The 13,314-nt window shown below is 34.0% G+C and overlaps 1 protein-coding gene across 1 annotated transcript in view; it reads left to right on the top strand.

Moving 5' to 3' along the window:
- Positions 1-13,314, top strand: part of LOC110116758 (putative membrane-bound O-acyltransferase C24H6.01c) — a 53,470-nt gene that overhangs the window by 22,376 nt on the left and 17,780 nt on the right. Inside the window, exon 10 of the mRNA XM_028694234.1 lies at positions 6,492-6,605. Within this exon, the coding sequence (XP_028550067.1) occupies positions 6,492-6,605 (114 nt within the window). The remainder of the gene's footprint in view (positions 1-6,491; positions 6,606-13,314) is intronic.

A 13,314-nucleotide genomic window follows, 5' to 3' on the forward strand; every position in this document is an offset into this window, starting at 1 on the left:
AAATAACTTGTCTGAAATAAATTGTTTGAAAAGCTACCCAAATTTTTTTTAGATAAAATCAAACGCACTTTCTTTGTCTCAGCTTATGCCATTGCAAAGTAGGTAAAAAGATTAACCAAATCACGTTTAAACAGAATTTGAACTTATGCTTCATTTTGGTTTCTGCTTGAGGGTTATTGGTGGAAATATTGAGGTTCCTGTTTTAGCTCAAGTATTTTCATAATTCCTTCTACAAGACTATCTTAAACAAATTGGCATTCAAGTATTTTCAACATTGTCAATTAATATTTTCATAATTGACAGACTGACAAATTGGTTTTAGTTGAAATCTGATGGACCGGTTCACCCGGTCCGGCCTGGACCCGTGCGGGTCTACAGGCGGAAGAGAGGGGGGGCGGGTGGACTGGCTGGACCAAAGGGACCCACCCACTTAAGTGGGGGTAATTTGGGGATGGGAGGAATTTTGGGATGGTATGAAGAGGGCCATTAGGGTTTAGTTTTGGGGATGATGAAAAGGGAAGTCTCTTTCTAGTTTTCTTCTCCTAGTCTTCTTCTTGTTCTTTTCTAGGGTTTTCTTGTGGGAGATCTTGTCCTCCTTGAAGTGGACAAACTTATCTTGTTTTCTCTTGGCTTTCTAATGCAAAGGTTCTTGTCTTTCATCCCAACTCTCTTGTGATTTTTTCTCTTTGATTTTGGTGGAGAAATTCCTCTCTTTTGGGGGAAATTAGGGCAAAACCGAAATTGTGAAACCCTAGGGCGTATCAAAATCACATGCTGATCTTTTGACCATTTACTCAAGGGAATCTGCTTGACAGAAGTGATTGACTTAACAATTATTTCATCATTTTGACTTTCTTATCAAATCTGTTGTTATTTTTTTGCTAAAAAAATCTATTGGTTTTGCCAAGGGAATAGCAAGCTAAATAAAAGTTCTGTTTTTTTTTTTATGATTCATACAATTGGCTATGGACTTAGGAAAGAGAAAAGAGAAATATAATGGCCAAGGCAAAAGATAAATACCCTAAAGATGTTGGTCATGTTAGATGCATTAAAAGAAAAGATAATAAGATCTTTGCTAAAGATGGAGATATGAAGTATATGCTGAACTCTACTTTTAGAAATTATTAAAGGAGTTTTAATTAGGAAATATTTATTTGAAGAACATAATGATGAAGTATGTTATAGATTGTGCTCAAAATGTGAATTGCAGTTAGGTTTGTACAGTATGCATTAAGTAATGCTTTAGTTTCAATTGAGACTTGGAGAATTATGAATGTTATTATAGTAATTTGGTTTGTAAAAAAATTCATTGGAATTTTGATGGCAAAGAGTATGCCAAATGATTGAAGAAGATGCATTTTGTTGCTGCTATTTAAGAACAAGTGAGGTATTAGGATTGTTTAATTTTTGAAAAGTCATACTTTTGATCCATATAATATAATTACGGAGAGAGTAATGGAGCATATAGACTTTGAAAGTTGTGCTCATATTAGCAAATCAGATTAGTTTTAGCTGGAAGGTTGCTTGTGATTTTTTTGTGTGCTAAAACAATTAATTGAAAGCAAGAGAGCAATGGAAGGATCATCAAATGTTTTAAATTCATTTTAAGAATGTTTTTGATAGAGTAGCACAGTATTTGATTTGTTGTTCATTAGGGAAAATTTATATGCCATAGGTATGTTGAAGTTATAAATAATATGTATAATAAAATATTGACTAGTACTAAAATAAATATAGAATGATGAAATAATTGTCATCACAGTTGGATTAAATTAATGATCTACATAGATCTCTTTGGTGGTAGCTACGTGAATTTTTGTGAAGGTTATTCAAAGTGAGGTATTTTGGTGTATTGTTTTTATAGATGATGTAATTCTATCCAGTGAGAGATTTAAAATGTAAGAAAAATATGGAAAATTTTTAGAACATTAAAGAGCTTAGTATTAACAGAAATGACCGAGTATATGATATATAATTTTAGTTGGTATGATATAAATAATTATTACTCAATATTATTAGAAAATAAAATTATAGTTATGTATTTTCTCTAATACCTAATTTTAAAATTAAGCTTACTGAGCCTCATAGCTCATCAATATTTTCTTACTGGTTGTTGTTATAGGAAAATGAAAGGAGATTGTTGCAGATTAATAGATGCAAGTTAATTCTTCTTTTTATGTTAAAGTTATCTTTGTTAGTAAGTCTACTTGTGAGGCATGAAAACATTTCAGAAATGGATTTTTTTATAATTTCTTTAGTGGCTCTGTAAGTATCTTAGTTATATTATGTAGAAGAATTAGGATATTACTTCTATAGTTAATGTTGGTGGTTAAAATGGTGAAGCTCATTAGATTGACTATGGAGCAATAGAATATCATAGATATTTGAAGGCAAAGTTTGTAAGATTACAATTAGGCCAACTATATTATTTGATTTTGAGGGTTGGACAACAAAGAAGTCATTGATATGCAAATCGAGTGTAATTGAAGTATGAATATTAAGATGAATCTATTAAAATATTTAAGATACACGTGTCAGACAGACTTGCCCAATTTGTATTTAATATTTTTTTAATCGGACACGTTTTCGGCGTGTCCGATACGTGTCGGAGGAGTGTCGGACACGTATCCTGTCGGACACTGCACGCATTTTTGAGGAGAAGTGTTGGTGCATCATAGGTAGCGAGTCGAGTCGAGTATCTGCCTAATCTAGCCAAGCTTGTTTAGTTCTTATTGAGCTCGAGCTCGACTCATGCTCTTTTATTAAGCTCGTGCTTTGTTTTTTAAAAAAATTATAGGCTCGAGCTTGGCTTGATTGATCAAGCATATTTGGAAAGCTCGAGCTTGACTTGATTGTTGAGCGTGATTTCTAGTTTTAAATTAAAATTTTCAAATTTTTTTAGAATTTTTATTTTTAATATAGAATTAAGTCATAATTTAGAAATAATGAGTCATTTAACTAATTTTTTTTTAGAGTTTTTATTTTTATTGTATAATATTAATTTAAACTAATTTTAAATATATTTTAAGTTAATAGAGTAGCTCAATGAGCTTACAATCCGAGCTAGATTGAGCTCAATCTCGTTTAATATACGAGCTCGAGTATAGGCTCGAGCTCGAATTTGTGGCCTGATAAACTCGGCTCATGAGCTTGTTAATGAGTCGAGCTAGAGCCAACTCAGATCACTTACACTCTTAAGCGTATCCCATGAACTAAGATCAAACACAAATGGAATTTGCTTACACGACTATGGTTTGCATATATAGTTCCCATAATGTCACATCTAGTTGGGTATGAATGGACTCGATTGTTGAGTGTGATTTCTTAGTTTTAAATTAAAATTTTCAAAAAAATTTAGAATTTTTATGTTTTAATATAGAATTAAGTCATAATTTAGAAATAATGAGTCATTTAACTAAAATTTTTTAGAGTTTTTATTTTTATTGTATAATACTAATTTAAATTAATTTTAAATATATTTTAAGTTAATAGAGTAGCTCAACGAGCTTACGATCCGAGCTAGGTTGAGCTCAATCTCGTTTAATATACGAGCTCGAGTATAGACTTGAGCTCGAATTTGTGGCCTGATAAACTCGACTCATGAGCTTGTTAATGAGTCGAGCTAGAGCCGACTCAGATCACTTACACCATTAAGCGTATCCCATGAACTAAGATCAAACACAAATGGAATTTGCTTACATGACTATGGTTTGCATATATAGTTCCCATAATGTCACATCTAGTTGGGTATGAATGCACCTTAATGTTCATTTTGTATTTATTAACTTTGCTTCATTCCAATCAACAGTATGCCAACGACCACAACAACAACAACAACAACAACTTCAAGCCTTTATCCCACTACGTGGGGTCGGCTACATGAATCCTTTTTCTCCATTGAGTCCTATTAAAAGTCAAATTCTCGTTTAAATCTAATAAAGAAAGGTCATTCCTAATATTTTCTAACCAAGTCTTTTTAGGTCTACCCCTACCTTTCTTAACATAAGTCAAGTCTAATACATCTACTCTCCTAACCGGGTCATCGGAAGGCCGCCATTTTATATGACCAAACCATCTAAGGCGACTCTCTCTAATCTTATCTTCTATTGGAGCTACTCCAACCGTTTCGCGTATATGCTCATTTCGTATCCTATCTCTAAGGGTAAAGCCACTCATCCACCTGAGTATTCTCATCTCTGCCAACGACCACATGGTTTCAAAAACATCCATGAAGAGGCCAGACTAAACTTTGAAGAATGTAATACAAGGAAAAAGAAAACATGTGGATATACTCAATGAGCCAAACTTTTGAAAGTGGTGCTGGTGTGTATATATATAAGTGAAGTGAGATTTTCTGTGCATTTGCTTTCTTTGAATTGGTTGCAGAAAAAAATGGAGCCTCAAATTTATTTTATAGCTTTTGTCAGCTATGGATAAGAACACAAAAAGAGGGCAGTTCAAACAAATAATTGGCATTGTAGAGAAAGCAGCCTTAGCATCCTTGAAAAAGAAAGATGTCACCGAAATTACTTTCCTTTTATAAAAAAAATATAGGAAGATTTGATTTTCTGGATTTCAAAGAATATTAATGATTCTTTTTCATATATTTTCCTGTTTCTCCTTTTAAATTGTGCCATTATGTTTGTAGGTGGTTAGACTTGCCACCTTGTTGTACTTTGGTGCTTATTTCAAAGTTTTAGGTGCATGGTCATGACTTTTATCACTTATAGTCCAATTTTAGTTGACATGTTTCCAATTAAAGCATAGATGGGTATAAAGGCATGAAATCACCTAAAGCAACAAAATTGATATGCGGCATATTGTGCTTGGTTTAGTGTAGTTTATAAATTATTCTGAGCTTGCTTATTAGAAGCGGCAATTCAAGCATAGGATGCTGAATAAGTAGGCTTTTCTACATGGCGTGACAATTAGTTGTTCTGCTGTCACGATCCGGCCCGGCTAGCCCGATAAAATCGGGGCGGGAACAGTAGTCGTACGAAAAATACTAATAAAACATATACAGTTCAAATGAAAAACTTTAATTTCATAACATAAACATCGTCTATTATATGAAAGAGCCACTAAACAACATCAACTTCAGATAGTACAAACTGTTCAATTGTCTCAAGACCACTAAAATTTTCAAACTCATGATTACATAAACTCCACTTACTGTTCATACTCAGATACAAACTCAAATTTAGACTTAAAACATAAAAATAAATGGAACCTTTCTTCCTTCTAAGGACCCCTACGACGATAAGTGTACGGTCGTCGTGCAGCCATTATTTCTCTCCTAAAAAATATTTCCAAATGAGGAATGAGCCAACGCTCAGCAGGTAATTCATGTCTTTAAATAAAAATTTACATAAAACTAACGAATTCGTGTCATATAAAACTTTTCAATCAATTGACATGAATTACCTGCTGAGCGTTGGCTCATTCCTCATTTGGAAATATTTTTCAGGAGAGAAATAATGGCTGCACGACGACTGTACACTTATCGTTGTAGGGGTCCTCAGGAGGAAGAAAGGTTCCATTTATTTTTATGTTTTAAGTCTAAATTTGAGTTTGTATCTTAGTATGAACAGTAAATGGAGTTTATGTAATGATGAGTTTGAAAATTTTAGTGGTCTTGGACAATTGAACAATTTGTACTATCTGAAGTTGATGTTGTTTAGTGGCTCTTTCATATACTAGACAATGTTTATGTTATGAAATTAAAGTTTTTCATTTGAACTATATATGTTTTATTAGTATTTTTCGTACGACTACTGTTCCCGCCTCGATTTTATCGGGCTAGCCGGGCCGGGTCGTGACATCTGCTTCTCAATACACATCACAAATGGAATAATAAAATTTTTTGGGGTATATTTAGGCTAATTAAGACAAACTCACACACACATCACATACGTAAGACACAAATCCAAAATCTTTTGGTTGGTAGCCAAACCTCCCAACTAACAAGCCCAAATGAGCCGCACGAATAATATTTTTCAATCTTTGCTTTCCTGAATATTTTGCTTTCCTGAATATCCCAAGCAATTTTTATTTATTTATGACCAACTATTTAGTTTGTTCTAGAAAGTACTAGAAACCAAGCTGACCTGAAATCAACCGTTTCTCAACTGATTTATAGATTTATAAGGCTGTAAGCTATAGCTTGGAAAGAATCAGTTTACACAGAGATCTTTTAGGTCATAAAACTTTTGGGTTGCGGGCTATCTTGGGACTAGTCTTTTTTTTCATTGAACATGTATATTTGCTATTTCTAAACAGTCATATGCCTAGATATTTTATTGAGACTAGTGGATAAATTGAGAAATAAATGATTGATTCTTAGTAGTGCTTATTCATAGATTTATAAAGTGCGTGCTAGTTCTATCTGCATTAACTTGAAGTCGTTTTGGTCTGTGGCTTATTTTCATCAATGCTATCCTACATCTGCTATGTTTATTACTTGAACTTGATGCATTTATTGTCTTTCTCAGGAAAGAGGACTTCACTCTCGCCAATACTCATTCATAACATATCTTGCCTACTTACTATATGCTCCACTTTATATTGCTGGACCAATTGTGAGCTTTAATGCATTTGCTTCACAGGTCAGTTCTGATTTTGAAACTGCAAAGTAATTAATGTTTATTTGCTGTGTTAATTTCTTTTTCATAGACTTTTTGTCATTCATTTTGTAATTAATTGTTTTATTGTGAAAAACTTATGAAATTGCAATTAGATCAATATTATTACATGGATTTGATGCATTCAATATTTTTAGTTTATTTTTGTTTTAATGTATTTTGAACAATATTAGTTGTGTTTTATGTTTTTTAAGCTATCCTATGATGGTTGGGCTTCCAATGATCATGGTAGGAATGTGCTAGGCATGGCAAGCCTTGGGTTTGCTTGCTCTTGGGTCCATTTCGTCCTTAGGCTGCCTGCTAATTTCGGTTTGGTGAAGTTGCCGCTCTCGGGCGGGCCTTGGTTGCTTGGTGTTGAGCTCAAAATTATGGAATTCTACTTGGTGTTAGCTCATAAATGTTGAGCTGAAGTTTAGCTCAATGATTGGAGATTAAATGCACTTCCTAGCTCATTAAATCAAAAAGGTATGCTTTTGTTTCAAGCTCATTATTGAGGAGCTCAATGGAGTGGACTTGTGCCTTTTCTTCTTTCTTTTTCTTCTCGGTTTCCCCTTGCTGGTTGGTTTTCTGTGATCTGCCCCTTTGTCTCCTGTGCTGGCTTTTCGGGCCCATTGCTGGCTGATTTCTTGTGACCAGATGCTTTGCATCCTGTGCTGGCTTTTCGGGTCCCTTGCTGGCTGGTTTCCCGTGGCTGTTTGGGGGGGAATTCCGTGAGTTTTCTATGTTTTTCTGTGCAGAATTTCTGCTGCAGTTTTTGCTGTCTTTTGGCCTTCTAATTGGTGACTTTTGGCCTTTCATTTCCCCAATTCTTATTGGATTTGGTTGGAGGTGTTATGGCTATTTTTCTACCTTCTTTTGCCTATAAAATGGAGATGTTTTGACATGGAAAAGATTGTTGAAAATCTGAGAAAAAATCTCTACAAAAACCTGATGGTTTCATCTTTGAAAAGCTTGAGAGCTTGTTCCATCCCCCCTTTCCTCCTCTCTATTTCGTATTGGCTTCTAACCCTTTCTTCTCTACGCAAGTTCCACTCCACTTGTATCCTTCTTCTTGAGCTTTGGAAGTGTATGTTGGCTGAAATTTGGAGACATTTGCCGGAGGAGTTTGGAAAGGACGTTGGACTCTTTTGCAGTGGTGGACCCTTGGTTTGCAAGCTTAAGCACAATTTTCTTAAATTTTCTACTTTCGTTGCATTTGAGGAGACCGCTAGATGGTTTTAATGAGGATAGTGTTTTTATGTTTTTATTTTGTTTTGTTCGATTTGGCTTTTGTTTCTCCTAAGTTTGTTTGGATATTTGCAAGCTACATATGAATTGAGTTTGGTTTAAGTCTTGTCCTGGTGTTATCCAATTTGTCTCTTTACTCTAGTTTTGCTCACATCAGGATTCAAGTATTGAGCATAAGTCACTTATAAGCAAGTTGAGCATGTATAAATGCATATGTTGAGTTTGATGTGCTATAATGCTAGGAAGAGTAGAGTGAGAAACCAAAAATTTCGTGCATGCCCAACTCTTCTGAGGGGTTTGTTTTGAGTAAAATTTTCAGAAGATATTAGATTGTAGATAAGACACTATACAAATATTTTGTTCTCCCTTTGTGAGCATTTTGTTATCTAATTTTTAGGTTTTTTCTAGGCGCAAACACCTATGATTAATTACCCTCCCAATAATGAGTGAGAGCTTTAGATTAATTCTAGTTGATAGGTGCTAAATATGTATTTTATAATAGTTGTAATTTTTGGGCTTTAGGATTGAAGAAAATTCACTGTATTTAGCTTAAAAATGGATGGTGTGGGGAATGATGATGAACCTGTTCAAGATCTTTTAAGTTTCGTCGTCCCAAGTTATCATTAACTTTTGTCTACTTAGTCAAAGGAGGTAGATGACCAAATCCGATTGAAGGATCATTGTTGGAAGCTATGAGTTGTTTCATCCTAGGGCTTCTTATATGTGTTCATGAAGTTTCATTTTGAGTTTTAATATACCTTTTTCCCACTTGTGTATATATAGTGCTGAACTGGTGGTGATCATTATGACTGAGTTTCTTGCTATGGATTTAAAATAACGTATTTTATTTCTTGCAGCTGGTCCGAAATTTGAATTTTGTTCTCTTTATTCTTTATATGTAACTATTTTTCTAATTTTCATTATTTGTTGCATTCGTGTCTAGTAACTTATTTTTGTATATTGCTTTTCAAGATTTGTGCAAGCTCAATTTTCTGAAAATTTTGGCATTAGTTTTTGTGCAACGCACTTATGATGCAGGGTGATGTGTATTGGCTCCATTTTTGCATCACCCTTAACAGAGGGTTTGTTTTTGGGCTTTACCATCATTTTAAGCTACATGTCACGATGCACACAAGATAACCATCTTTCTAATCAAAGATGACCATTAAAAGGATTTTAAAACATTCCATAACATAAGTGTATATTTTATCATATCTTAAATGTGTTATTTTCATAAATTATATGTCATAGGAGCACTAGCCATATTTTACCATTTAAGATACATTCTGATGCGGACATCCGACGATGAACAATATTCATAGGAAGAGTCAAAGATCGACGACCGAGATCACTCCGTTTTATTTTAGTTTATTAATTGTATTTTGATTTAATTTTGCAATTTTCTGTTTTTACCCCTTTATTTAAGAGTCTTGTCTTATGTAAAACCCAAGGGACAAATATGTCTTTTAGTTTCTTTTGAGACCTATATATAGAGGTCCATTCTCTTGTATTAGGTATGATGGATTATTAAAAAAAAAGGTTTGCACTTGTGTTTTTTGGAAAGAACTTGGGTGAGATTTCTATGGGAGGGAATCGTAGTTTCCACCAGCCTCAGGATGGGTCCGGGCTCGTGGCTTGAAGTCTCTTAGTGAAGGGCGATGCATCACCCGTCAGTTGCAGGAAGTGTCCGAGCTCATGGTTTTATCTTTTGTTTCTTTTTTTTGTTTCTCTTCCCTCCACCCTCTCTCTAATCCGAACATCACCACCCTTTCTTTCCCCACCTCCAACCGTTGGCCACTCCACCACAACCCACCGGCCAAGCAATTTCTTGCACCCTACTCGCCGGCTACACCCTACCTTACCTCCATAGTTGCCGGCCTTCTTTCATCCATTGACTCCCACAATTTCATCTTGTACTGAAAATTCCTATTATATACATCTTAATTTGGTAATGAATTTGAATTCAAAATTCAAATTAATTTGAATTTGAATTTGTTTCCTAAATTAGGATTCTTATTTTAGGAAAGATGTTTAAATTAGGTCTAATTTAATTTCTAATTGGATTTGATTTAATTTCTTCTCATCAATTAAATAGCTTTGATTAGGCAAGTTATAAAGTCCCTTACCTAATCCCTCTCTCCCTCTTAAAGTCGCCGGTCACCTAACCCTAATTCCTAGCCTAACCGCCAGCTGGCCTCTTTCCCTAATCCCGCTTTGCCTTCAAATTTGAATTCCTATTCAAGACTTTCCTTTTATTAAATGTCTTAATTTAGGAAAGTTTTCAAATTTCAAATTCAAATCAATTTAAATTTGAAATTCTTTCATAAAATAAGTTCAATCTCATTTGGAAACTTCCCTTATATTCTCAAATCTGAAATTTAATTCAGATTTTAAATCAATCACCACATTCAACGAACCTGGACACCCTCTCTCCTCTCCCTCTCTAGGTTGGCCCCTCCCCTCTTTCTCCAATCCACTTAATTCCCATTAATTCCCCCCTTTTTGGGGCCTTAGTTCATCCTTAATTAAAGGGATAATTTTTCTTTCCATACCCATTTGAAATTCAAATTTCAAATCACGTAATCACCTTCCCCTTTCACCTTTCCTCTTTCCCTCCAGTTTCAAACCAAGCAATTATAACTTTCCATATTGGCAAAGTTTTAAATTAGGAAGGTTTTCAAAATTCATAATTTTAATCATGGTTTGTTGCTCGCATTCTACATCAGTTTGGTATCAGAGTATGGTTGCTCGGGATGCGAACTCGACGGAGTCGAGCTCTTTTCCACCCCGGGAGAATGATATGGACATCCGATGAAGGACGATATTCACAGGAAGAGTCAAAGATCGACAATCGAGATCACTCCGTTTTATTTTAGTTTATTAATTATATTTTGATTTAATTTTGTTATCTCTTTTTACTCTTTTATTTAAGAGTCTTGTCTTATGTAAGCCCAAGGGGCAAAATGTGTCTTTTAATTTCTTTTGAGGCCTATATATAGAGGCTCCTTCTCTTGTATTAGTTATGATGGAATTATAATAAAATTTGTGTTCTGCACTTGTGTTCTTTTGGGAGGATGTTAGTGAGATTCCTATGGGAAGGAATCGAAGTTTTCACCATCCATAGGGTGGATTCGGGCTCGTGGCTTGAAGTCTGTTGGAGAAGGGCAATGTATCACCCGTCAGTTTTTGGAAGAGTCCAAGGCTCGCTGTTTTATCTTTTATCTTTTGTTTCTTTATTTTTTGTTCCTTATTGTTCATAGTCGCCATCTTCATCCTCTCCCTACTTCCACCAAACCGGCCTTAGCTCACCACCACTCACGGCCAAGCCACAAGCCGCCGGCCCTCCCCTTGGTTTCCTCCCATCTCCACTTGCCATCAAGTCTTTCCTAAATTAGTTTTCATATTTTAGGTAACTATCTTAATGATCAAATTCAAATCTATTTGAATTTGAATAGTTGCCTAATTTATAAATCCTATTTTAGAAAACTTACTAATTCATATCCTATTTAAATTTTGAATTAAATTGAGATGAAATATTTCATTTCAAATTTAATTTATTAATTTAGGAAAACTTTGAATGCCTCATTAAACTCCCTCCTTTATTCCCTTTTCCTTATCTTAATAATTCAAGTTTGAAAATTCCTTAAGTTCACATTCATCGTATGTGGACACACTCAACATATGTGGATGCCTTCCCTTTTTCTCTTCTTTTGGCCAACCCCCTCCGTTTTACATCACATTCATTTCCATTTCTTTTTCCAAAATTTTGTAATTTTATGCATTCATGAGTACTTTAGCATCCCCAAATATTATAACAAGGGGTTAAACTCCGTAAGTCAACAAGTACATGCAATCACTTTTATATAGTTTATTTCATTCACTTTTTTTTCAGTTTATTCAATACGTTTTTATAGTAGATTTGTATAATGAAGTTTTGCAAAAAATTTATGGTATTAATTTTAATATGATCAATCTTTTCTCTAATAGTGATAAATTATAAATGAATACGCAATAATGATTGATTGAATGAAAATCATTTGGAAGAAGCAAATATTATTACTGTAAATTAAAAGTACCCCATTTTCATCTTAGAAGTTTTATCTTATCACTTGATCTTTAAACTCCTTTACTTCAACTACAACAACAACATCAAGCCTTTATCCCATTACGTGGGGTCGGCTACATGAATCCTTTTTCTCCACTGTGTCCTATTAAAGATCAAATTCTCGTTTAAATCTAATAAAGAAAGGTCATTCCTAATATTTTCTAACCAAGTCTTTTTAGGTATGCCTCTACCTTTCTTAACATAAATCAAATATAATACCTCTACTCTCATAACCGGGTCATTGGAAGGCTGCCGTTTTATGTGATCAAACCATTTAAGGCAACTCTCTCTAATCTTATCTTCTACTGGAGCTACTCCAACCTTTTCATGTATATGTTCATTTCGTATCCTATCTCTAAGGGTAAAGCCACTCATCCACCTGAGCATCCTAATCTCTGCCACACTTAACTCCTTTACTTCAATGCTTAAATTTTTTTTTGATTTCTTTGTTTAATAATTTTCAAGTGTAGTGGGATAATGGCTTATTGTTCTTGTTGTTGTATTTAAGAATACTCAAGTACATGAACTATACTCTGTTATCTTTTGCTTTTGTTCCAATAGATAACTCATAAGCAATAGTTACAAATATTTAATTTATTACTTCAAATATCCTTGCAATGTGTATATTAACCTTTCATTATTTTTAAAATTATTTAGAACACGTAAATTCCCTTTATTTTGCTATTTTAAAATTGATTTAAATTATAGACTATATATTTTAAACTAAATTTTATAGCACACAACAACAATAATAACAACATCAAGCCTTTATCCCTCTACGTGGGGTTGGCTGTACAACAATAATATCAAGCTTTTATCCCACTATATGGTATTGACTAAATAAATCATTATTCATCATTTTGTTTTGTTAAAAGTTAAATTCTCATTTAAATTTAATTAAAAGGGGGTCCAATTTCTAATACTTTCTAATCAATTTTTTAGGTCTATCTCTACCTTTCTTAACATAGGTCAAATCTAATATATTTACTCTCCTAATTGGGTCATCGGAAGGTCGACATTTTATGTGACCAAACCATCTAAGGTCACTCTCTCTTATCTTATATGTCACTGGAGCTACTCCAGTCTTTTCACATATATAGTCGTTTCACATTTTGTCTCTTAGAGTGAAGCCACTCAACTACATGAGCATCCTCATAATTGTGACACTTTAAACTTAATTTTACAACATTCTGCTCGATAAAGCATTATCACCAACATCTTATAGAATTTTCTCTGAGGGTTGAAGGGGGGGGGGACTTTTCTATCACACAACAAGCCCGTTGCATTCCTCCACTTCAACCTTCCAACTTGAATTCTACTAATAATATCCTCATCTATTTC

The sequence above is a fragment of the Dendrobium catenatum genome, unplaced genomic scaffold, assembly GCF_001605985.2.
Source record: "Dendrobium catenatum unplaced genomic scaffold, ASM160598v2 fragScaff_scaffold_416, whole genome shotgun sequence".
Lineage (NCBI taxonomy): Eukaryota > Viridiplantae > Streptophyta > Magnoliopsida > Asparagales > Orchidaceae > Dendrobium > Dendrobium catenatum.